Consider the following 23,786-nt stretch of genomic DNA (forward strand, 5'->3'; position numbering starts at 1 on the left):
GGCACAAAGTTAAGCAGATGTCAAACAGGGCTTAGTACGACTGCTGTTAATTTTCAAGAACAGAGTGGTCTGTTTGGGGCGTTATGGAGCTGTTTAAACATTATTATTATTTTCCCTTCTATCTTTTGACTAAATGAAAATAAACAGATTCCAAAAAGGAGTGAAGAAATGAGAGGAGTGAAAAAGAAAACTCCCATGTTTTACAAAAAGGCTGTAGGAAAGAAAATTGTAGCTGATGGACTGCATAGTCAACACCAGAGCTAAAAAACTTACCACAATATGGCTTAAGAAAAAAAAGAAAAACATTAATAAAAATGTTTTTCATGCACACTTGGTTTTCTAGCCATTATTTGTTTTCTGCATAGGACCCTAATGGCTTTTCATAGGTTTTTTGTCTGGACACTTAAGTCTCCTACAACAGGCTCTCTCTCCATATTACAGATTGTTGGCTCTTCATCAGGGAATGTTTTGAAAATTCCAGAAATCACTGAAAGGGGTCGGATTTGTTACTTCCAGACGGGATTTTGTTTTGGTACCCCTGCTTGGTTTTGTTCTGTAGGAAATTCACTCACTGAACAACGGAGCTGAACAACACGTTTGGTATGGATGTGTGGTAGTGGTATTTTTCATCGGCCCATGCTGCCTGTCACACACCCATGCAGAAGGGTTTGGGCATGTCCAATTTTTTTTTTGTTGTTTTTTCCCCAGAAAAGCCAGCTGCCTTATTGCCCAATAATTAGCTGTAATGTGAAACCCTGCTGTACTTCACACGAGTGAAACTTTATTTAATAAACAGACCATGTTTTGCAGACTTCTGTGGTATCACAGGAGGCGCTGATCCTTTCTTCTACCAAGCGTAAAGTTAACGCCAAAATGATTGTGTTGTGCTATTGCTTCCCTCTGTATTTAGGTCTTCGGTAGTGTTTCTGGTACAATTTGTGCTTAGCAAGCCAGGGACAGTTTTTCCAAGCCGATTGGCAGCTCTTCAAACTAGAACAAGCTGGGAACTCCCTTCCGTGTGCTCTGAAATGTTTATGTGACAAAACGTGACAACCCTCATCACCCACTGCTGGGAAATCACGCCCGGAGCGTCGGACACCTGACCCTGGATGGCGTGCAAGGCACGGAAACGTGTTTTTGAAGAAAAAAAAAAAAGTCATGACAAAAGCGATGTTTTCGTGTCCCGAGAATCCCCTTCCACGAGCGGGCACCCGCGGGCTGAGGAGGGGGGGGCGAGCTGTTCCTGTCCCGACAGCGACAGAACCGAAGGCTCGCGACCCAGCAGAGCGTTTCCTCGTCGGAAACGGACCTGTGGCCGTTTACCGAGGGGAAACGGCAGCTCGGGGGTCCTCGGTGAGAGAAACGAGCGGGCTTCAGGGCTCGCTACACCCCGCCACCGACGGGTCGCTTCAGCCCTTCCCGCCCGCCTGGCTCCTCCCAAGATGGCGGCGGCGCCGCCCAGCGCGGGCGGTGTCCCGGAGGCCGGCCCCGGCGGTTGCATGACCGCGGCGGTGCGGGGAGAGCGCGGCGGGGCCGGGTGGCGGCGGCGGCGGCGGCGGCTGCAGCCGGAGCGGAGCCGGGTGAGCATCGCGGGGAGGGGGGCAGCGAGGAGTCCGGCGGCTCGTCCAGCTCGGTGCTCGGCCGCCGGGAGCGGGCGGGGAGAGAGGGAGGGAAACTTTGCTGGCGGAGCCGTTCCCTCCTGGAGCTCCGGCCGCTGCTCCGCGGCCATGTTGGGAGCCGGCGCTGCCGGGCGGCGGGGGAGCTGCCCCGGCGGGAGGGGGCGCCGGCCCCGCTCGGCAGCGAGGGGCTGGGGCGGGGGGAATGGAGGAGGGGATGAAGAAAAGAAGGAGGGAATGAAGAAAGGATTGAGGGAATGAAGGAGGGAATAAAGAAGGAGCTGCGGGAAAGTTGCGGGCAGCGGTGGGCGCTCGTTTGTCCCGCCGCGCCGTGAGGCTATCTGAAAGCAGTTCGCCTCTAAAAGGGAAAATTAAATAAAAAAACATGACAACAAACAACAGCCAGCCTCGAGGTGTTACATAAGTGCCTTGAACTCCTCGGCTACTGACGCGCTGCCCGCATGGGGACGCGGGGCGGCGGCGGCTGCCCCGGGGCCTAGCCCAGCGCTGTGTCCACGCGTGGCCCTAAATAAACCCCTTTGCCTAAAAGTATTTGAGGCTGTGTGTCCCCCCACCCCAAAAAAAGCTGTGAAACTGCGGGCGGTGCATCTGTCAGCACGGGGTGTTTGCTGCCCGCTGGATTCGCTCCTCTCGGCGCGGAGCGAGAAGTGTAAGCTGTCGCCTGAAAGCGGTGCAGGGAAAGGCAGCCGCCTGTTTTCCCTCTCGCCTCCTTTGAAACGCTGCGTGCCCAGGCACTGCTGTGTATAAACGGCTAAACTACTCACCCTGACGAGAAGACAAGGAATTAGCCTGCCGTGCGGTGCATCCTGGCACCTAGTTCGTTCCCCCTGAGGAGAATGGCTTGTGACTCAAGTTTTGACATTAAGCGTCGGTACCGTAGCTCTCGACAGCCAGAGCTGCCTTCAGCAGCCACGGAGCGTCCCCTGCCTTGGGATGGAGCTGAGGGCAGTGCTGACAGTGCGGGGCAGGCTGTAGTTGAGGTCTCGAAGTGCCTGACACCTTAGGGTTGGTGCAGCAGATGAAGCGAGTCTGAAATCAAGCCCTCAGAACTGGAAGGGATTTCAGAACCGAGACTGCTAATTCCTCTTTGCTGCCTGAAGTAAGGAGAACTAAGAGCGCAGGTTTCAGTTTTAAGAATTGCATGCTTTGAGTTAGTTTAGGAATGGCTGTCTGAAAGAAGGGAAGTATTTAAAGGATGACGGTGCGATCAATTCGGAGGACTGTAGATTTGCTTTGTATGCACTCAAAACATGAGGAAAGGAGTCAGCTCTTTAGCACAGAAGGCAGTATTTTTACATTTAAACTATAATCTGAATACTGTTGACTAATCCGGTGAGAAATCCCAATGTAATTAACAAACTGAGCTGATTTACATGACATTTACAAATAACACTTTCCCAGATGTTCTAGGGCCGTGCTGCTTTTGTTCAAAATGGCATCCAGGGGTGTCCAAAATGCAGCAGAAGTGAAGCATTTGTAAGCATGAGTCCCAAATTCTTGCTTCTGAATGCAGCTAGGCCATGTGGCTTTTGGAGTGGTTGTGAGTTTAGTTCTGTGTAGGAAACCACATTGAGGAAGTCCCTGAAATGCTAAATGAAAACCAGTGAGTAGAAACTTGGAGCTGAGGAAGCTGGATTGGTTTCCTCTGTCGTGTCGTCCAGAAAGAAACAGGGCAGTGTCTTTTCACCTAGACACAAGTTTTCGTTACATACAGTGTTGAAATTATTCTTTAGCAAGAACTGCATTCTGTTTTCCTTAAATTACAATCTTAAATTTCAGTATTACATCTGTCCCTGGACTAACAAGATTTGCCCTTAACATCCTGAAGTACAAGTTTACAAAAATTATAATCTCTAAAATGATATTATTAAATACAAATGAATATAATTCATATACATAATTTAAATATTTATTCGATGCAAGAACTGAAATCATTCTATTCAGATGGCACTGTGACTTTTAGGTTCCACCACCGTGGTTAGTGGATGCAGGAAGGTTTCTTCTCTCTGCAGTCAGAGCAGTAAAGATGAGGGAACTGCAGGTTGAAGTGAGGCGAGATACAGTGGACGTTGGTGTGTCCATCTCACCGTGCCAAGAAGAGCCAAGTCAGTCTGATGGAGCCATGATGCTGTTTGCAGACAGGGTACAGATGCTATTTTTGCTACGTTCGTAGCATTTTTGGTGATTTGTCCTCACCAAAGAGAGTTGGATCATAAAGTGAAAGCTCAGGGTCGAATTATGGCATGTAGATGAGGTGAAGCTGAGGTTTTTATACTTGCAGACAGCATTTTCTGGAAGAATGTCTGTAAGCTAGAACTTGAGAAGTATTGGTCAAGGAAATGGCAGGCAAATTTTTTATTTGTAAAGGCCATTTATCAATGGGTGATGTCAAATAGGGGAGCCCTGGAGCTAACTATGGATAAGGTTCTCAGATTTTTTTAGGTAAGGGAGTTAGTTGACTTGTTCTTGATTTCTGTATTAAGGAATTAAACCTTGCTCTGTACTGCTTTAAGTGCTTAAAGTACAGTTGTGACTTGTTCCAAGCTCTGCTAATATTCAAGCTTACCATTCCACTGAATTTATGTGCTTCTTTAATGATAGGTAATGCTTATGTATGCACGTTTTACTGCTCTCATGGATTAATTCAGTGATGTGATGAAGTGTGATCATCTGGGGATTGTTCCAAAAGAGAATAAACAAGGTGCAAAAATGCACTTTTTGAAGTAGAGCTGTATACTTAAAACTTTCTCCCTGTGCAGCAAACGCAGAGTTTGCTGTTGTAGAACAACTTTTTGTTTTCATGATTTAGTGGAGCACTCGTTTTTACAGTTGAGAGGGGAAGAAAAAAAATACTCTGCGTATAGGTGTGGTAGAACATGCTTGTCATACTAAAGATTATTTTAGCGTTGTCAAAAACTATAAGCTGTGATGACAACTGTGTTAGCAAGTAGTCCTGCACATTCTTAGCCACATGATCAGTGCTGTTGAAATGAATGGGTCTGCTTGCATGAGAAGTTGCTGGCCTGAGAGCTGTTGGACGATGATTCTCCTTTTATAAAAGGAAATATTGTGCGTAAGTGTTACTGAACAGAAGAGTGTTTTTCGTGTATCTTTCAGCATGATGTTTTAATCTTACATAGTCAAAAATGCCCTAATAAGTTTACTTGGGTTTTCTAAGATTGCATAAATAGGTAAGAGTGCTGCTGCTGTGGATGCAACGAAACTTATTTTGTTGCCAAATTTGTTGTCATGATGAACAATTTAAGGATTTAAAAAATATTTTAGAGAGTCTTTTCCCCTTTTCATTTCGCTGTTTTATATTAAGCAGCGTTAAGAATATTGTGTACGTAACATAGCGGGATTTAGGCGTTTTGAGTAAATGTAAAAGAAGGAAAAAGAGTTGAAGCTTCAGGATTTCAAATACACTAGCATCGTCCCTCAACTCCCCCTCCCGGTGCTGTTCCCGAATGTAAGAAGATGACATGCAAGCAGTTAGCTGCTGTGTTGCGATGCAATCTCCTGAGAAGTTTTACAGATTCAAACAGGTCGGGGGGGCTGTGATGTCTGACCTCTGCCTTTCGCGTTGCCACTTTGCCTTTTGCTAGCTGCCTCGTGTACCCCAAGCACGTCATCTAGAGGTAACCTTTTTGCTTCAAGTACTTGGCATGCCTTCTGCAAAATGAAAAATTACGGCGGCGGCTGTGGCATTTGCATTTCTGAAGTGTACGCTTAACTTGCTAATGCAAATTTAATATTAAAGAGGGTGCCGTACGCGCTGCTCTTCGAGTCATCAGATAGCATCTTTCTCAGAACTGTGAACTGTTAACTTCAGCGCCAGTGTTTGCGCAGATCTCAGTTTCTTCCAGATCCTGTCACCTCTGATGCAGCAGTAAGGGCCTGAGAGCCCAGGCGTGAGCAGACCCCGAGATCACGGCCTTGTGCTGATGCTCCAAGGGCTGTCTGTGGAACTTGAACATGCCTCAAGCACGTTTGACAAGATGGAAAAAGGAAAAAGGCTAGCGAGTGCACTTCCCAAGAAGGCCATGTGCAGTAACCCTTTGTGATTACAGGGCTCTTCCAGGAACTTTTCAGGAACTGACTCCCACCCCTTTTCCCACACCCCCTCTTTTTTTTTTTTTCCCCTCCATAAAATTTCACCAGACTTAGCTGTCAACAGTTGATAACGGGAAACTTCTGAGGCTGGTTTTCAGCGTACTTCTCTTTGGAAAGCTGTGCTTGGCAGTGAGTGCGCGTGTTGCTTTTTTTCCCCCCCAAATTCTGACCAGGGTTAGTAGCAGGGAGGTGAACGAACTGCCCCTCTCACACACAGGTTGTGGCTGAACTGAAGCTTTTCCTCTTTTTCTTAAGGCTTTCCTTCTGGCTTTTGCAGATGGCTGTCAGATGCTGGTTTTCTAGACCTTTACTGTCTGTAGCCAGGTAGCAGTGTTCAGTATAAAAAAGGCCTTAATGTCCCTTGAGCGTGAAAGAGCAACGCAACGCGTGGCTTGTGCATTTTAAATACTGCCGGAGGGCAGCAGTGACGGGTGCACGATTCCAGCACCCCTGTGTCATCAGGCGTCCTACTAAAGCAAGCTGTAATTAAACCTGTGCTTTGATTCTGAGCCCCACGCTGTGTTTCGGCTACGTGTGAGCCCCTTGTTTCTGCTGACGGCTTTCTGCTGGGTCAGTTGGGTTGCAGCCTGACGAAGTCCCTGTGCATGCAACTGCTGTGGCTCGAGCTGTTTCTCTGAGCCAATTCCTATCAGGATGTGTAAATGGTAGTGAGGAGATTCTCTGCTAATACTTACCTGAAGGTAAAGTCGTACTTCTCTGTAGTCTGCTCTTGGCGGGCTGGTTTGGCTCTTTTTAGAGAAAAAAACAATTAGATTTCAGAATTCTCAGAAACTAAGTATGTTTGTTTTCCTACTGTAATACTGAAAACGTGCTGCATCTGACCATGCTAGGCAGTGGTCAGTTGCCAGGCCACCTAAAACTATTCCTGCAACATAATATAGTATTGGGGTTGTTTCCTAAAGTGAAAGTTCCTGCATTTCTCCAAGAGTCAAGAGCAGCAGAAGGTTAAGGTGGTTCTGCCTGGTCGGAGAAGGAGGATGAGTGTTGTTGCCTGGCTCGTGTCCTGTTTGCTTCCATGGAAATGCTTGGAATTACCGAACTGGTAAAGAAACCTCTTTATCACGCAGCTTTTTCTTTCCTGAATTAGGGTATCTGAATTTTTAAAGGACACATGCACGTGAAAATAATACTGATACAATAAAAGGTGAAATAGTGAGGTTGTGGTTATACTTCTGTGCTTGTGAATTGTGGGAGAGCTTTTAGCCAGCTGTGTTTTAAAAAAGCTAGTCCTTTTGCATTGTAGTTATTTGTAAGAAGTTAATGCCTGTTACCTAGCTTTGACTACTTGTTGACTATTTCTGTAGCCTGGCCATGCTGTACGCAGTTACAGGTAGTCCAGCCCTTACTGGGCTGCTGTTTACACCGAGGAACTTCCCCTCATGCTGGTGCTGGAAGTAAACAAGACGATGGCAGTTTTATAGACCTCTGCATAGTAAAGAGGCGCAATCCTGAGCGAAACCAGCTGTCAGCGTCAGAGGTGTGTGTTTGTAAGGGAAGGAAAAACGAAATACTTGAGGAAGCTTGAGGAATAGCTTGAGGAAGCCCGTTTGCATGTACAGGTGCTCTGAGAGCTGAAACGTGCAGGTGCGCTGGCACCTGGGAGGTGCTGTTCCTAGCCCGAGCATCGGCCGTGCTCCGGTACGTGTCCCGTGCCTGTAGATTAAATGTGCTGGCAAATACTGTGTGTTTCAGTCACCGAAGACCAAATCCTCTTTTTCACTTTGAGAGATAGCCTAGCTAATGTCTGACATGAAGCATGGGGTAAAAGGGCTTCCTTAAGAAGAAGTTACACCCTGTATAACATTTGCGTGTGATGTGTGGAGGTGTCTGCACGCGTACATCTAAACACAGTAAGTGTACCTTGTTCTACTGCAAAACGGATCTGATTTTGAAGAGCGGCTTGTAACACGGATTTGGCAATGCTTCTTGCCGAGCTGCTATAACTGGATGTATTTTTTTCTGTACTAATAATTCTATGTCCCTCCTCCCCTGCCATCCCAAAGTAATTTAAATAACAGGTGGGCTGACGCTGTGCATTCTCTTCATAGGCTGATTTGAGGAAGCTTAAGGCACAATGTAGCTTGTACTGAAATTGGTCTGATCCTCTCAGTTTATATTTTTCATGGCCCGTGCCCATTTGAGCGAGGTAGCATTTGTGGATGCCACGTTGCTGGCTAGCCCTGCTGCACACCAATTCCCTGTCCCCCATCTCGTCTCCCTTTCGCTCTCCTGGCACGATTCGGAGCTGGTGGTCTGGCTGCTGTTCCTCCGGGTTGCTGCTAGCTCCTCAGAGTCGTGGAGGTTTTTGGGAGGAGCTCGGACGTTTTGGGCTCGAGATCTGTGTAAACTCCTTATTTTTGAATCAGTGTTCTGGATTGTGTTCCAAGTGCTTTGGGTAAGATGAAGGATGCAGTTTGCTAACCACTGCGAGTACTCTTAGCTACATGTGAATGGAAAATTGAAATAGTTGGGTATTTTCCCTTGAGAGCAGAGATTTGATTTGCGTTTTGTTTTCGTTATTGTTATTTTTTTAGTTTTATTTTTTAATTTATAAAGGTGCATGTGTATATACACAGCTGTTTTTTCGTATACCTGTTCCATGCAAGTGCGCGTGGAAACCTCTTCCTTCGCAGCTTGAAAGGCGTTGAGAGTTTTCCGACTTCTTCAACAGCAGCGGTTTGGCGAGCAGCACCGTGTTCCACCAGTGCAGTGCAGAGCCGTGCAAAACTGCATGGATAAGGGGAACGCTCAGCTCGTCAGCAGACGGGTAAGGGAAGGGTTTCCCGAGTAAGGGCTGCGAAAAAGGGAGAGGAGTGGAGTTTAGGGAGCTGCTCCTGTTCCTGCTCTGACCCCAGGCTGCCAGGCGGGGATGGAGAAATGCCTGCTTCTTTCCAGCAGCAACTTGGAGCGCCAGGAGACAAAAACACTATCAGCTACCACGGTTTGTTATAGAAAGCAGCCCGACGGTGGTAATAAGCAGCTGATCTCATGAAAAAGCTGGATCTCTCACAAGAAATCTGCTCCTCGGCTTTGGCAGCGAGGTCCCTTCTCCCCCCTTGCTGTGGTTTACGCCTGGCTTTTAGCTCCCGTGAGCCAGCACCAGCTTCCAGCGCCCTGCTCAGCACCCTGCCCCTGCTTTCCCAGGCAAGGAATCCCGTGGTAACCTTGTTTGGCTCTGCAGAGGAGCAGGGCTGAAGCACTCTGATGCTTTTTTTTTTTTTTCTTGTGACCAAAACACGCTGATAAATGGTCTTGGGAGTTGTGTCAAGAGAGTTGTTGTGACTTAGAGGGAGAGAGCCGTGGGAACAGCTTTGGGACACAGCAATCTGTGTTTTTAATGGGTTAAAGCCCTCTTCCTCTTGCATATTTTTCCTTTTGCCTCCCCTGTGGTCATTTTGCATTACGACTCATTTTGCACATCTCTTTACGAGGAAGCTAAATCAGTGGGTTTTTTTGTTTGTTTGTTTGTTTTTCTGTTCCTGTTGAAGTTTATTCTGTTAAACACTAACCCATATTTGAAGCTGATGTGCAGAATCCAGTTCTGGAGCATTAAAATCAATGCTTGCTTTTGCCTGCATGCAGCATTTCTGGCAGCATGCAAGCAAACTTTCAGCAGAGCAGCTTGGACAGTGAAAGAGCATCGCTCTGCTCCCGCTGTGCTAATGTGTATGCTGCTTGGCAGGACAGGTAGGAAGAGTCTTTTGCTAAAAATAACTTCCCATATCCAAACAAGCTTGGCAGTGGGCTGGGGAACGTGAGGCTGCATATTTTGAAAGATCTACCTCAAAACAGCCTCCATCATCAACATTTCATTGGCCTTTCTTTGCTCAGTGGGATAACGGCTATTGTAAATTTTAAGGGTAAAGCGCTTGTCGTGCAGGTTTGACAATAAAGTTTTTTGGTTTTCTTCATTTAAACACATTTACATTCCACGAACAATTCTTGCACAACAGGTGAATTAAAAGGAAGTGGCAGGCCTTCCTTGTAAGTTAGAGTACGTTAAGATCAACTGCAATGTACTGAAAAAGTTACTGAACTGCAAGATGTTAGGTGGGTAAAATAGGGACTGCTATGGCCTGCACCCTTAAGAGGAGTTTTGGTGGGACTAGGCTTGTGGCAGTCATTTGCAGGAGTTTAAAAAACAAACCCACCAGAACAGATCTGCCTGGGTTATAATGGTAAATTATGGTAACTGTAGGCTTATGGTGACATCTGACCAGACAAATGGATTTGCTTTCACGTTGTCTTTGGGCTAGTACTTTGACTAAGTGCTCAACTGGGAATTAATTCAGAGAGTGCTAAAACGTGGGCAAGGCAGAGTATTCACAAGTGGCGCACTGTGCGGTGTTTTAGCCTGCTTCTTTTTTTTTTTTTTTGATTTTATTTGATAGAGATAATTAATAAGAGTGTGGAAAAAATGGTGCAAGGAGGCAACAGCATACATTACCTTAAGGAAAGGTTTGTATTTTTCTCTGTCAGTCAAGTCCTGCTACCGGGACCTTTCTAAACGCTGCGGTCATAAACCAGCTTAGTCAGAAGCGATTCTGGATACAGATTACCCCGAAGAACTTCAGAGGGGTCCCAGAAGAACTTCAGAGGGGCCTTGTTTCCTGCTGTCATCTCTACCATGAAATAGACTCTTGAATCTCTTGCTCCTTTTTACTTCTTTGCAGTGTCACGATAGAGCTTTTTGTCCTTCTTGATACTCATGTCTTTGATACCAGCAGGTTATCTGCATCCTCACCGGCTGCTGACAGTGTTGATAGCAAGGCGGTTTGCAAAACGCAACGGCTTTAGGAACGCTTTTGTGAAGGGAATTGCTTGTTAGAAACATGGATTGGGCTTTAAGCTGCAGTTGTCTGATGTTTTAAATAGCATCCAGGACAGCCAGCCCCAGCATGGTACAGGCACGAGGTTGCTACTTGTCAGTGTTTAGCAGCGGTAAAGACCTTTAGAAAGTGTTTGTCATACTCCTTTCTCCTCTCAACGTAACATTTTTTGGGGTGTGAAACTTCTTCTAAATTCACATGGCTTTATGTATTGTAAAATTGGTCTTTTTACTGTTTTTATAAAAATCAAATGGAGAGTAGTTGGAATATTTAATTAAAATAAAGTCGTCATGGCTGTATTTAAGTAACTGTACAATACAGAATGAAATACTAAAGCATTCATGAATGCCCTCATGGATGCTTAAAACTTCATTTTCCTCATCGTTTTATTCTACACGTTTAAACTTTATTTCTTTATTTTAGTAAGTCTGTCTTCCTGGTATTTCTATATCATTAATCCAGCTCTTTATGGTTACCTTTATGGCTGTTGACAGGCAGTGCTGGTTCGTGCGTGAGCGCTTGGAATCTGATTGCAGCTATTAGAGCTAAGTGCACAGAAAGCTGCGTTTTGCCAACAAAGATGACACAGTGAAACATTTGGGACAAGTGATGGCATCATCCTTTTTTGTATGTGTTGAAGGAGACTGTGTAGGAGGTGGAACCGGTGAGGCCAAAGTAAGATTTATGCTGATTTCTCTTCTGTGCTATATCAGAAATGTGGAATATCTGCTGTGCCTGTGTTTAGCTCAGCTATTTTTTTCCAACAGATCTATTTTCAAAGCAGTAGAAATTGTTAGATTTCCTTAAAAATCAGGTTGCACATCAAAAATGTCTATTGTGTTTTTCTTGGCAGTAGTGCAAAGAGTCAAGTGTTGTTCTTAAGAACACTACAAGTAATGTTACTGGAGATTAGAGTACTTTGTTACAGTCCTGACCTGCCTTCATAGCCAAAAGCTTGTCCACAAAGACACAGAATTACCGTGGCAGAGCTTTAAATCATAGGTTTGTATGAGGGTTTTAGGTAACTTAATCTTTGTGTTTGTGTTTATTCAACTGTAAGTCAAATTAGAGCGTCTTCCTTGCATGGACGAAGTGCAAGAGGAGAGCTGAAGGCTCATGTTTGTATGACATGCAAACGTAGTGTATAATAAAGATTATTTGAAACCTGTTACTAAAAGGCATGGGCAACATGAATACACGCCAAGAGGCTGATTGTGCCTGATGAACTGCTCTTGAGGAAGGGGTGATCTTCCTCTGATCCAAGAGAGGAGTCTCCTTACAAATCAGTCGTTTAATGCAGATTAGATACCTGGTTTGCAGATAAGTCCTTGTCTTTCCTAGGCTTGCACTTCACTTGTTTCTGGTTTGTAAAAGCTTTATTGAACTTCTGTACCTTTCACGTATGTTTAGCTTGTGTGATTAACTATACTAAAACAGGATGGAGTCCTGTTTGAAATCTCTATTCCGAGCCTTCGAGTTGTGGAGTCAGACATGATAAAACCTTTTAACTCTCTCCTTTGTCTTAAAAGTTATTTTGTTAAGTGGCCCTAAGCAAAAACTTTCATTACAAAGCATGCACGTCCTCCTTAGGCAAGGAAGAAAGTGGGTTAGATCTGAACGTGCAGGGGGAACGCAGTTGCTGACGCTGCCCGTGTGCACAAACGCAGTTGTGAGGACCAGGGCTTTGTATGACAACTGGGTAACTATTAGAAGTTTAATGTTTATCAGGTGGCAAGGTATTATGTGCCTTCATTTAGATCTGTTTCTACCTTTTCTTTCTTTATTCTGTGCCTTTTGTATTCCTCTGTTCCTGAATTTTCTCTTTTTTTGATTCCCAGCATTTGCTTCGCTGCAGCAGCACCTACATTACCGTCCAGCTTGCTCTGGTCCCATTTCATCCGTTCAGGTGGTGTGACCAGATACCGTGGTTAGTGAAATTTATTTATGGGACTTGTGTTACTGAAACAGGCTTGGAAACATCCAGAATCCGCTGCTGCTTCAGGACAAGACAGGCCTTTGTGTGGTTAGTCTTGAGCTCTTGTAGCCTTTCCAGCAGCTTAAATACACTTTTTTTTTTTTCCCCCCTTCCTTCAAAGCTGTTGCCTGAACTGTGAACGTACATAGGTAGTAACGAACGAGCTGCCTGCATCCTGATACCACGACTCTGAAAAATCTACACCGCCTGGTCTGCGTTACTGCAATGTGTTAAATCTAACTGTTAACAGCTTAATTGCTAATTGTAAAGATAATGACAGGTGAACTGGCAATTACGGGAAGGCTGGTAGCATTTTCCTCCCTTCAAGGAACCGTGAGGGAAAATAATGTTAAAAATGAGTTGCTTATTAATTAATGCTTGTTAGCAGGGGCTGCCTGCTAGATGGGACTTGGTCTTGCCCGGGCCAGAAAGCAGTGAAGCTCTGCTGGTGCTGCAGTTTTGCTGAAGAAACTGGGGAATTTGGGCTCTCCTGTGCACCTTTGGCGCCTGTCTCGCAGGCGGTGCTGGTCACGATGGGAGCACACACCGAGCTGGGGTGAGGAAATGGCTTTGTGCCGAGCTGCCTGCAACCCACATCACTAAGACAGAATGTCTTTTTTTCACCTCGTTTCTCCCCTCCAATCACTGCCGGGGTGTTATCTCTGCTTCTGCTTTGTGGCGATCTGTCAGCTGCTGAGATGGCAGTGTCGTTCAGGCAGGGTTGCTGTTGCTTTATTTTTTAGTTGACTCTTTATATCTGTCTTCGAGTACAGCTGTTCTTCCATGCGGTTTAGTCTAGCCTCTATCAACAGCAGAGCTAGCACGTAAAGTAAACATTCTCCTGCTTTAAATAAAATCTGTAGAAGTGCAGAGTTTGGAAAAATCGGGTTGATCACCAGGATACGGTGGCAAAAAGAAACATTTATGTGCAGAGTGACTTGTTCAGTGTACAGTGACAATACTCTGTAGTTGTCGGGAGCACCGTGTATTTATTGACGTTACTGACATCCTGAGTGTTTGCGGTGTTAGGCAAGTGGATAACTTGCTGGTTCTCCGTAGGTTTGAGGAATGCCCACCGCTGATCACTTGTACAACGATTATTCTCACTGGTATGATGTGGATGTAAAACCAGAGTAAAATAGGGAGATAAGATCTCGATACAGAGTTGTTATTTCTATAGAAGCTTCTTGGGAGCAAAAAGTAAAAGTAAAAAAGAAAAAGTAGAAAATACTTGGTGTCAAGGAGTTCTGCGTAAGGTAGTGGGGTAGAGACTTGGTGTCATGAAATAATTTATCACCTTTAAGTTGCATGTTTTAGGTAGCTAACTTTTCAGGGATGGGGATCTGTTTATTTTTGAGTAGTGTTCAGTCTGTATGCAGAAAAGGAATCTGCTGCGATGGGCTGATCAACCTCATAGACGAGCTGAGCCCTTGTTTAAGGGCTTGGGGACTTGGGGCAGTTTGTATGCACAAACTGTGAAACGAGCCAAACTTGGTAAAAATCTCAACAACCAGGTTTGAGGTTTCTGACTCTGTAGCCTCAGTTTGTGGATGCTGTGTATGAAACGCTTCTGCTCGCCCCTCAAGTGGGTTTCTCCAGCCTGCCACGTTGAAGCCTGTGGTTCTTTTTTTTTTTTTTTTTTTTATTCCGCATTCGCTTTGGGGAAGATCTGGGGCATGCTTCCAGCAGTTCGCCATCACTTGAGGGTTGCAGTGTTTGATCAGATCTTGAGGGCCGTAACCCAGTAGCTGCTTCTCCTAGCAGCCAAGAGTGGAAACTTCAGAAGAAAGTACAGAAGGTGGTTTAGATGGCAGAGAAGACGGCGTTGCCACCCAGCTCCAGGGTACGATCTGTTATCTTCTACAGTTTTATCTGAATACGCTTGAAGAGAAGAAGCTGTAATTTCAAAAGACTGGTAAGGAATAACTTTGCATAGCTTTTGAACCGCAACATCTTGGGGTCAAAAGTTCCACTGCGTTTTACTTACCAGAAATGTGAAAGGATGGCCGGACAGTCTCTTCGTTTAACATTTCCTTGGTCTGCCTGCTCATGGCAAGAAGAGCCGTGCCTCTTCTAATTTGAGTTCTTGTGACTTGGGGATAGCTTCTCTTTTGTATTCCTAGTCTGTTTTTTGCAACTTGGATTATTCTTTCTAATCACAAGTCCCTTCCTTCAGGCATTTTGTCCATTTCTGAACTTACTTCCTTTCTCAGAAAGCACTAGTGGAGGTAAATGAGCATTAGCGTACGTAGGATTTCAGAAGGATTTAAAATTTTTCCTTCTATCTAAAGACTTAAGCACTCTGACATTTTTCTCATAATTTTATTTTAAAATGTCCTTCAGTGTGGACACTTTTTTCAGGACACTTTAAAGTGTCCTTCAGTGTGGACAATTCGTGCCTTGGAAGAAGGCAGAGTGATCCACCAGCAGCCCGTGGCTTTTATTACCTTAGCTGAGGCTGCGAGGCAAGAATTAGTTGAACACTATAGAAGAAAGCTTTGATCTAGAAGAGATGCAAGTATGTATTCATTAATCTTTTTGTCATAATAGTCCTTAACTTGCCCAAAATTCTCGCACGAAGCCTAGGAAGTGGTTACTTCAACAGCCAGCCGAAAGCACGGTCTGCAGCACAAGTCAGGAGTCATGTGCCTTGGTTTGGAGCCACGATGATTATTAAACACTCCCGGGTAGAGCTGTTTTCTCCTAGGTCGTCCTAGGGAACATTTAATTAAAACCTTTAGCCTCTTCTCCCCCTCTGTTCTCCTCCCAGGGACTTGTATTTTGAAAACTTGCGCGGTGACCTTGAACCGAGTTCGCTCTTTACTGGCAGCGAGCGCCGAGCTGCAGGGCGCCGAGTGTCGCTGTAATTTCACACCGGCAGCCTGCCCCAGTGAAACTCAGCGGTATGGATGTGGGTGGGTTTTCGTTTCAGATTTTTTCCTCCCCCGTGGACTAGCGAGAGCACTTAGCTTGTTGTAATCTGCGGGTAAAGCATCTGAAAATGCGAGCTTAGTAGTGCACGCCGATTCGTGGTAGCGGCAGAGTGTATTCCTCCGGTCTGCGTCCTTTGCACCCTGCTGACAGATTTCCACTTCGCAGGGGCCGTGGGACAGCTGAATAACTTCTGCCTGACCCCCTGAGCGACTCCTCGCTGTGCCAGACCCAGGTGGCTGTTGCCTCAGCTTCGGCACTGGATCCCTCGGGAGGGGTGGTGGTAGGTAGGTAGGAGTGGCTGTGCCACCATCCCTCATTCCAAACCCTGGTCTGTGCTGAATTTGTTGTTGTTTTTTTTCTTTTTTTTTTTTTTTCTTTGAGCCAACAGCAAACAAACCAGAAAGCCTTGTGTGTCCTCACCTTCGCTCCCTCCTTAGCACTTTCTCCGTGGTAGATAGAGGCTGAGGGTCGGGGCAGCCAGCACGCTTCTGCACTGCCGCGTTACATCGGGGCGTAGTAGAAGAGATGCCCATCACTTACCCCAAAACCTCATTTAAAATTCCTCCCAAATGCTGGCAGTGGTAGGTAGTTGCAAGCTAGTTTTGGTGCTTGGAGCGCTTGAAAGAAATGAGGTGTCATTTGAAAGGTATATTTGGGTATGCCTGATAGATGTCATTTCCAAAAAAAATAAAAAATTGATGTAATTTGAGTCCTTTGTTATTTTGGGGGTTGCGGGGGCGTAATTCTACTAATATTGACTGTAATACTTCTGTTCACTCACCAGTTTAAGCCAGGCCCTGGCTGAGCACCTCCCAGATCTCCCTGCACTCCGTGGCACAACGGAGCATCGCCATGGAAGGAAAGTCGAGCTGCATCTCATTAAACTCAGTGCTGCAAAAGGATGCAGGGATTTAGGCACCTCTCTTTAAGAGAGCGATGGTCAAAGCTTTGAAAAGAGGAACAGGAATAACCAGTTTGGAAAAATGTGTCTGGGGAAGGAGATTGAAATCACCTGGGGTTGCTTTGGTTTGTTTTTTTTCCTTCCCCTCGGACTCCCCGTCTCTTCCTCAGAGATGAGCAACAAGCATTTCAGCACTCACAACACTTAATAAAGAAGATCGAGGCGGTTATTCTGGTTGAAGACCAAAAACAAATGTGTGATTTGCAGCAAAGATGGCTTAAAAAATATTTTCCTAGCACTAAGCTTAACTGATCAAATGGGAAGGCACTAGACAGGGCAGTGGAGATCACATATTTTTCTTTTCCTCCTTTTATTTTCTGTCTGTCTGTCTTTTAGGTTTGGCTCATACCTGGTGGAAATTGTACTTGTCTGTGTGCCTTGATGCAGCACAATTACATTTCTTCAACCCTTTTTCTATCAGCCTGTTTGTGATTTTCCCGGACTTTCTGCAGATCAAAATAAATTTCACGTTAGGTGGATTTGTAATTCCTCTCTCAAGGCATGAAACTGGTTAGTGCAATACTGAAATACTGTAACTAAAGCTGTGAGGCAGGTAAGGAAAGGTTCAGCAGAAGTGCTGGGTGACATCTCGAATAGATTTTCCTGTTTTCAGTGTTAGACTTTGGTACAAGATGATGTAATGTGCAGAGCTTAAAAATGGTCAGCTCAGCTAGAGCTGAGTAAGTCCACTCGTGAAACTGTTTTAGTGCGTTCATTTAAATCGTTTTTCAGAGAACTAATTCAACTCTCAAAGCAGTAACGTAGAAGTTAATTTTTAATCTCATTTAACTGTGGATTTGTGTAATTTGAGTAAGGGCGGCACACTTACTGAGATGAGGCCTGATGAGAGATTTCTCCGCAAATGAATTTCTGTGCCGAGGAGAATTTTTACCACTATTCTGTAGGGGAGCTCTAATTTATAGGAAGAAGATTGAGGTGATGAGTGTTACGCTAGTCTGAGCAGCATCAAGGCCTCGTTTCCTCTAAAGGCTGATCCTGTAGAGAAGGCAGGCAGTGTAAATCTGAAAGCAAAGGTAGGTGAACGTGGAGGACTCCATAACTGGTGGTGTTTTGGGAAGTGCGGGTTAATGCTAGTGGGATGTTTGCTACCGCTCCCTCCTTCGAGCCTGTGTCAGGATGTGGATCCTACTGAAGGGTGTGGTGAGCATCACCCCTGTAGTAGCTGAAAAGGATGAAGCAGGAGAGCTGTCTTCTGGCCACCTAGAGAAAGGTCTGCTGTTGGGACTCACCCCAGCCAGCTCTCCCACAGCTGTGTGGAGCACGCAGCTTGGGGTCCTGGTTGTGCTCGCAAGGATCTTCAGCTTTCTCGGCTGAAACTGACTGGCAGGAGTTGCCTTTTTTCGATTTCTACTTGGGAAGCTCCGAGTAAAAGATAGGTTGAAGAGTTGGTTGCAGAGGTATGAATCACTACAGCAGCTTCTTATTTTCGGTTCGCCTTTGGGTGCTTTAATGTCTTACCCTTACACGAGAAGATCTTGTGTGCTGCTAGGGGAAGGACGAGGGGGTGGTTTTAATCCATAATCGGAACGTATTATTCTGCAGCTTATCTTATCAGCACTTCCTGACATATAAAGCCTTCCTGCCTTAAACTTTCAGCCAGCGCAGGTCACTCGCTGCTTCTCAGGAGCAGCTGAGAGCTGCAGGACTTGTCTTGCGTGGTGCTCGGCCTGTGTGCGTCGCATAATCGGGAGGGACGTAGACGTGGTTCAAGGCAAGAGGCGAGCACTAAACCAGCTCGCGGCAGCCTGACTAGAGGGGAAGCCTCCTAGTCCGTTGCCAGAAGCTCCCAAGAGCAGCGCTGTAGGTGCTGTCTGTGCGATAAAGATAGCTGTCAGCTGGATGGAACATTTTTGCTTCTAAAAAGGACTAATCAGTTGCTAAAAATTCTTAGGAGTTAATACTTATTTAAATCTAGTCCGAGTCAGCGCCTGCGAGCCGGTGGGTTCTGTTCGATATTTTAAGAAACGCGGGGTTGGCGCCTTCCTTGTGGAGGGCTGCTGTTGACTCAGCCCTGTTCTAACAACCAACTTTTTTCCTTTTTTTTTTCTTCTGATTTTAGGATACTTGTGAAAGATGGTGGATCGCTTGGCAAACAGCGAGGCAAACACTAGAAGAATAAGTATCGTGGAAAACTGCTTTGGAGCAGCCGGCCAGCCTCTGACTATCCCTGGTCGCGTCCTGATCGGAGAGGGAGTCTTAACGAAGCTGTGTAGGAAGAAGCCCAAAGCGAGGCAGTTCTTCCTGTTCAATGACATTCTTGTTTACGGCAACATCGTCATCCAGAAGAAGAAATACAATAAGCAGCACATAATCCCGTTGGAAAACGTCACTATTGATTCCATCCAGGACGAAGGAGACTTGCGGAATGGGTGGCTTATCAAGACGCCGACCAAGTCTTTCGCGGTTTACGCTGCCACCGCTACGGAGAAGTCCGAGTGGATGAACCACATAAACAAGTGCGTTTCTGATCTGCTTTCCAAGAGCGGGAAGACTCCTAGTAACGAACATGCCGCTGTCTGGGTGCCAGACTCGGAAGCCACCGTCTGCATGCGCTGTCAGAAAGCAAAATTCACGCCCGTCAACCGTCGCCACCACTGTCGCAAGTGCGGCTTCGTCGTGTGTGGGCCTTGCTCTGAAAAGAGATTTCTTCTCCCAAGCCAGTCTTCCAAGCCTGTGCGGATTTGCGACTTCTGCTACGATCTTCTTTCTACTGGGGAGATGACTGCTTGTCAGTCGACTAGGTCAGACTCCTACAGCCAGTCGCCTAAATCTTCTTTAAATGATGCATCTGATGATGATGATGATGAAGACAGTAGCGATTAAGGACCAAACGTTTTTTTTTCCATGTGTTGCAATTTTGTGTTTCAGACCATATGGAGCTGCTTTTGGGGAAGCCTGTAGTTAGGCTCCCCAGAAAAATCCTGTTCTAGCCATAAAATATGCCTGAATATCTTCAACTGCGATGTGCCTCAATCTATGAACTCTCTAGACAATAGGTTTTTCACTCCTCTGCAGGGATAGACTTGCAATCAGATCATTTTCCAACCTCTCATACTTGAGTTATGTCTAGGTTAGACTTAATGGAAGATTGGAAAGTTAAAAATACTTTCTTAATTTCACAACCTGTACTTCCTAATGTTTCCTATTGATATGTTGTTACATGAGTGTTTTGGATATGGGGAGGAAAATGGTAAGCATGCACAGAACAGCGATGTTTTGGTTAATCCCGTAGACCATCCGGTTCTTCTAACCGTGGCGTATGATGAGTTGAAATGTGACGTGAGTACAAACCTGAATGTCACCACGCTTGGAAATTGTCTTGTTTTGCTCTTATTTATGACTTCCTACACCAAGCAGTGCCTTGTAACACTTTTGCTGATTCAGGAAGAATAGAAACCTATTCCGTGTTGTCTGTATTCACCTGATGCTGGTATCTGAGAGATCGTTGGTGCTATTGAAAATAACTGCTGTGTTCAAAGTGGAGCTTTCAACAGGTCACAGCTGCGTACCCACAGTGGGTGACACAGACCTGGATCACACGTCCTCACCCGTCCAGGCAGACCCGAAGACGCTGCAGATGCCCCCGGCCTTCGGTGGGGTTCTCTCCGGAGGGGCCACATCGTGGGTTGGGATCTGGAGATGAGAAGCTGAGGGTGACTTTTCACAGGGATATCAACGTTTTCTTTTCAGAGCAGTTTAAAATTTGGCAAATGCATACAGAGATTTTAGTGGGGTGATTTAGCATTTTGCTGTGATAGCTTATATATTTTTGGAGATACTTCCCAAACGCAACACTAACTAGTTTCTTAAAACATGGGTGAGAGTTCTTTCACTTTTTTTCTTCGCAAATTTTATTGGCTTGCTTAAAAATAACCTCAAATTTTGAACAAACAAGCCTGCAAATATCTGTATAAAATTGGCTGTCCTTTTTACACAGCTGACCTCAGGATAAATGTGAGATGCAAGTTATTTCATTCTAAATGTGTACCCAGGACCAAGAAAGATATATTTAAGAACTATAATAGTGCAGAAAATGTCTCTACCATAGTACTCATTTTTACTCTTAGCAAGTTCTTGAATACTGAAATGTCATGTTCTTATATAAATGTAAGAGTTAGACTTGCAAAGATGTGTTAAGCCCCCCAAATGCTATGTTTTTTTGTATTTTTATAATGGTAGCGTCAATTTTGAAGGGGAAAAAAATCTCTGAAATAGCTGTATGAATATAGTAGCAACTGACTTTATACAAAAAAAATTGTTAAACTTTGGTATATCTTTAAGTGACAATTTCTGCACTGTTCGCCTTGGATGGCGATAATTGGGATAAATATTTATTGAATAAACAATCAATGCTGCATATTGCACTAGTCTCCCATTCTGTACACTGTAAATGTCAGTCATTTAAAAGAAATAAAATAGCTGAGCACTTCAAAGCCGTAGCACTCAGATTTCTAGGAGCTAAAGATGCACTTAGCATCTTTAGGGAGGCACTCTGCGTTAATAGGCTGCAATACGTTGCTTCAGGTGAAAATCACGGGAATATTTTTAGCTTGGGCAATTTCTGAAAATAACTTTTTAAAAAAGCACTGAAGAGGATTTGATCTGCTTTGAAATAAACATCAAAAGGGGGGGGGGGAATGCTTTCTGATAGAGACTAGGGACCAGGAAGATTCTGTAAAATTACCAGATAAGCAATATACAACTGTACATACTCAAAGCCTGGCTGAAATAGGTAATTACATGTGCTCATTCCTTGAAAGACAGGGGGATGATGACCTGCAGAATGGGAAAATGGGCTATTCTGAGAAGATGCTTTCAATTAATAGTGCTTATTTGTTGTACCTCTCTTGCTCAAAACGTTTAAGTTTCAGGAATGGAGACTTGTCAGCTTCAGTTTCTGTACAGAATCGAAACGTGAGCTTCCCTTGTACATACGTTCTAGTGACTAACAAAAATGTTCTTCCCGATTCAATTGTTTTCCTTTCTTACGCTGTCAAATACTAACTTGTTAAAGGGTCCACCTTTTTTTGTGTATTTTTCCCAGTGTTTCTCCGTGTTGTGCTTTTCCCAGCACTTTTTGGGGGTCAGGAGTTGGATCACGTTCTATATTTTGCAGAATATTCTTGTACCTGTTTCGAATATCTTTTTTTTTTGTCTGTGAATGGAACTTGCACTGTGCCGCACTGATCCCTGAAGCTGTAACCAAACCAATGTTTGCGTGTGTGTGTATGGGGGGATTTTTCATTTGAAACTGATGTGTGCGGTCCAAGCTTTTTGAGAAAGTATTAAAAAAAAGCCGTGTTCTATGGTAATACTCATATCCCTCGGTGGTATTTGCTTAAAACTTTACAAGTTTTACATCAGACGTAACGTTAACTTCTCTTGTACTTACAAACTCATGAAAGGGCTCACTTCGTACTTTGTAATCTTGTTCTGTCAAATTATTTTATTTACAAATATATGGTGTAGCTTCAAGCCTATGTGTTTAATTTTCTTTAACCGTGGGCCTTTGAGGGTGAAAGAAAGTAGAGCAGTTTTTAAAAAACACTTGTCAAGATAAAAACCAACAGGCGCATTCATTTTCAGGAGGGATTATTAGCAAGATGGGGGTAAATATGCATGCTGGATGAGATTTAAGATGCACTTTAAGTAAGTGTAGTTATGGATTTAGAAGCAAGTTATGCATCTGCATAACTTTAAAAGAAGGATGGCAAAACCCAAGTGTGTTTCAAGGTCTTAGGCTTTGGTTGGACCAGAAGAGGAGAGGCTGCAGGACCCTCACCCAGCCCTGGGCACCACGGAGGTGGCTTCAGCAGGGAGCAGCAGCTCGTGGTGTCATGCTGCAGAGTGGCTTACTGCTTTTCCCAGAGCTTCTGTGCTCTTAAAATAGTTATTAAATACAGTCGGTCTCTGCATGCTATATGTACTTTCTGTTTCCAGTTCCTTGTGGCGGACTTAACCTGCTCTTTTTTGGTATTTTTCAAATGGAATGAAAGAATCGTAAGAGCACAAGTGGTACCTGCAGTATCTCTTTGGCAGGGCTCTGCAGTCAGCTTCTGCTTTGTGGAAGCAGCTACACTGAAGAAACAAATACTGATTTGCTTTGGCTGTGTTCACGTTTTGCATGCTCCAGCACCTTCCATAGGAGTCCCTGCTTCTTTGCTGGAAATGCTAAAGGACAGAGAAAATCTCTCTTCTGAAGGCTTTAGTTGAAGCCTGTAATTCCAGCACTTAACTGGTGTTAAGTTGTTATCTCGAGATAAATTAAGCTATTTCTCTTCCACGGTTGATGCAGGTGAACTTCCTTTAGCTCGTGAGTAACCTGCAAGGGTCAGGTGCTGTTACTGAGTTTAAAATTAAGTTTATAAAATGGGGAAGTGGATTTAATGAAAGCTGAGCTTGCACCAGGGCTTTTAATGTCTTGTCATTTTCATAATCTGCTTGTTAGATAAGCAGAAATGTTCTGCTTTTGTGGGGCTTTCCCTCAGGGGATAGGCTTCAGTTAATCTCTCGACGCAAATAAAGCGGTGGTTATCGTAGTTACTGGCTAATGTTTAAATGGCAGCAGATCATGGATTGTGTTATTGTGATTTCAGAGTTCCCAGTAATTGCCATAAACTGATAGAAGACTGCCTAGCTCTGTGAGCCCGTAGAGCTGCAGAAGAGCAGGGATCTTCCAGTGCCTGAGCACTGATTTTTTTTTTCTTCCTTTTTTTTTTTTTCCTTCCCAGTAGAAAATTGTAGAAAATGCTGGAAATTATCTTGACTGCTTCTTATTGCCTAATGTTTGACGAAATGAGAGCCACTTGATTGTGTCTGCAGCGTGCCCCTTGCCAGTGCTGGCTCCCATGACTCGGGGCAGCAGCCTGTGCTCTGGCTGCAGAGAATCTCTGCCCTGTTCCCTTGTCGTGAAGTTTGGAGTTGCTGGGGAGTCCGGCACAGTGACGGATGGACCCGCTGTGCAGCGGGGCAGTTCTCCTACCCTGTATGTATCTGAAAACGTTTTAAAGCTCATTTCAGAATAAGAATTCACAATAAGAAGTCTGAATCTTAGTCTTCAGACTGGAGATGCGTTGTTTCTAAATTATGTTTTAATTGTCCATAAAATATTGCCTGTGCCTGGGGTAAAAATTGGAACACTTCGACTGCACTTGGGCACATTTAGGATGAAAACGAAAAACAAAGGAAACGGATTGGATCAGCAGTGAAATGAGCAGTTAAGGAGCAGGAGGCTTTTTGGGGTCACTTTTGGGGTCATCTAACTGTGGTGTTTAGCTTATGTAAATAGAATTTTC

The 23,786-nt window shown here is 44.7% G+C and overlaps 1 protein-coding gene across 5 annotated transcripts; it reads left to right on the forward strand.

Moving 5' to 3' along the window:
* Positions 1-1,217: 1,217 nt before the first annotated feature.
* PLEKHF2 (pleckstrin homology and FYVE domain containing 2) lies at positions 1,218-21,966 on the forward strand. Of its 5 annotated transcripts, XM_050708927.1 has the most exons (4): positions 1,535-1,580; positions 15,675-15,793; positions 16,807-16,980; positions 18,551-21,966. In XM_050708927.1, the coding sequence occupies exon 4, from the start codon at positions 18,565-18,567 to the stop codon at positions 19,312-19,314; it is 750 nt and encodes a 249-aa protein (XP_050564884.1). In that variant the 5' UTR covers positions 1,535-1,580; positions 15,675-15,793; positions 16,807-16,980; positions 18,551-18,564; the 3' UTR covers positions 19,315-21,966. The 5 variants fall into 5 exon arrangements, with proteins under 5 accessions (XP_050564885.1, XP_035402149.1, XP_050564884.1 ...); XM_050708928.1 differs by lacking the exons at positions 1,535-1,580; positions 15,675-15,793; positions 16,807-16,980 and adding an exon at positions 1,218-1,353; XM_035546256.2 differs by lacking the exons at positions 15,675-15,793; positions 16,807-16,980 and having other exon boundaries at positions 1,466-1,580.
* The last annotated feature ends 1,820 nt before the right edge of the window (positions 21,967-23,786 follow it).

This window comes from Cygnus atratus, chromosome 2 (assembly GCF_013377495.2).
Source record: "Cygnus atratus isolate AKBS03 ecotype Queensland, Australia chromosome 2, CAtr_DNAZoo_HiC_assembly, whole genome shotgun sequence".
In the NCBI taxonomy this organism is placed as follows: Eukaryota; Metazoa; Chordata; class Aves; order Anseriformes; family Anatidae; genus Cygnus; species Cygnus atratus.

Excerpts from the sequence above, each read along its gene's own strand:
- PLEKHF2 (XM_050708928.1), top strand. The coding sequence starts at position 18,565 with ATGGTGGATCGCTTGGCAAACAGCGAGGCAAACACTAGAAGAATAAGT.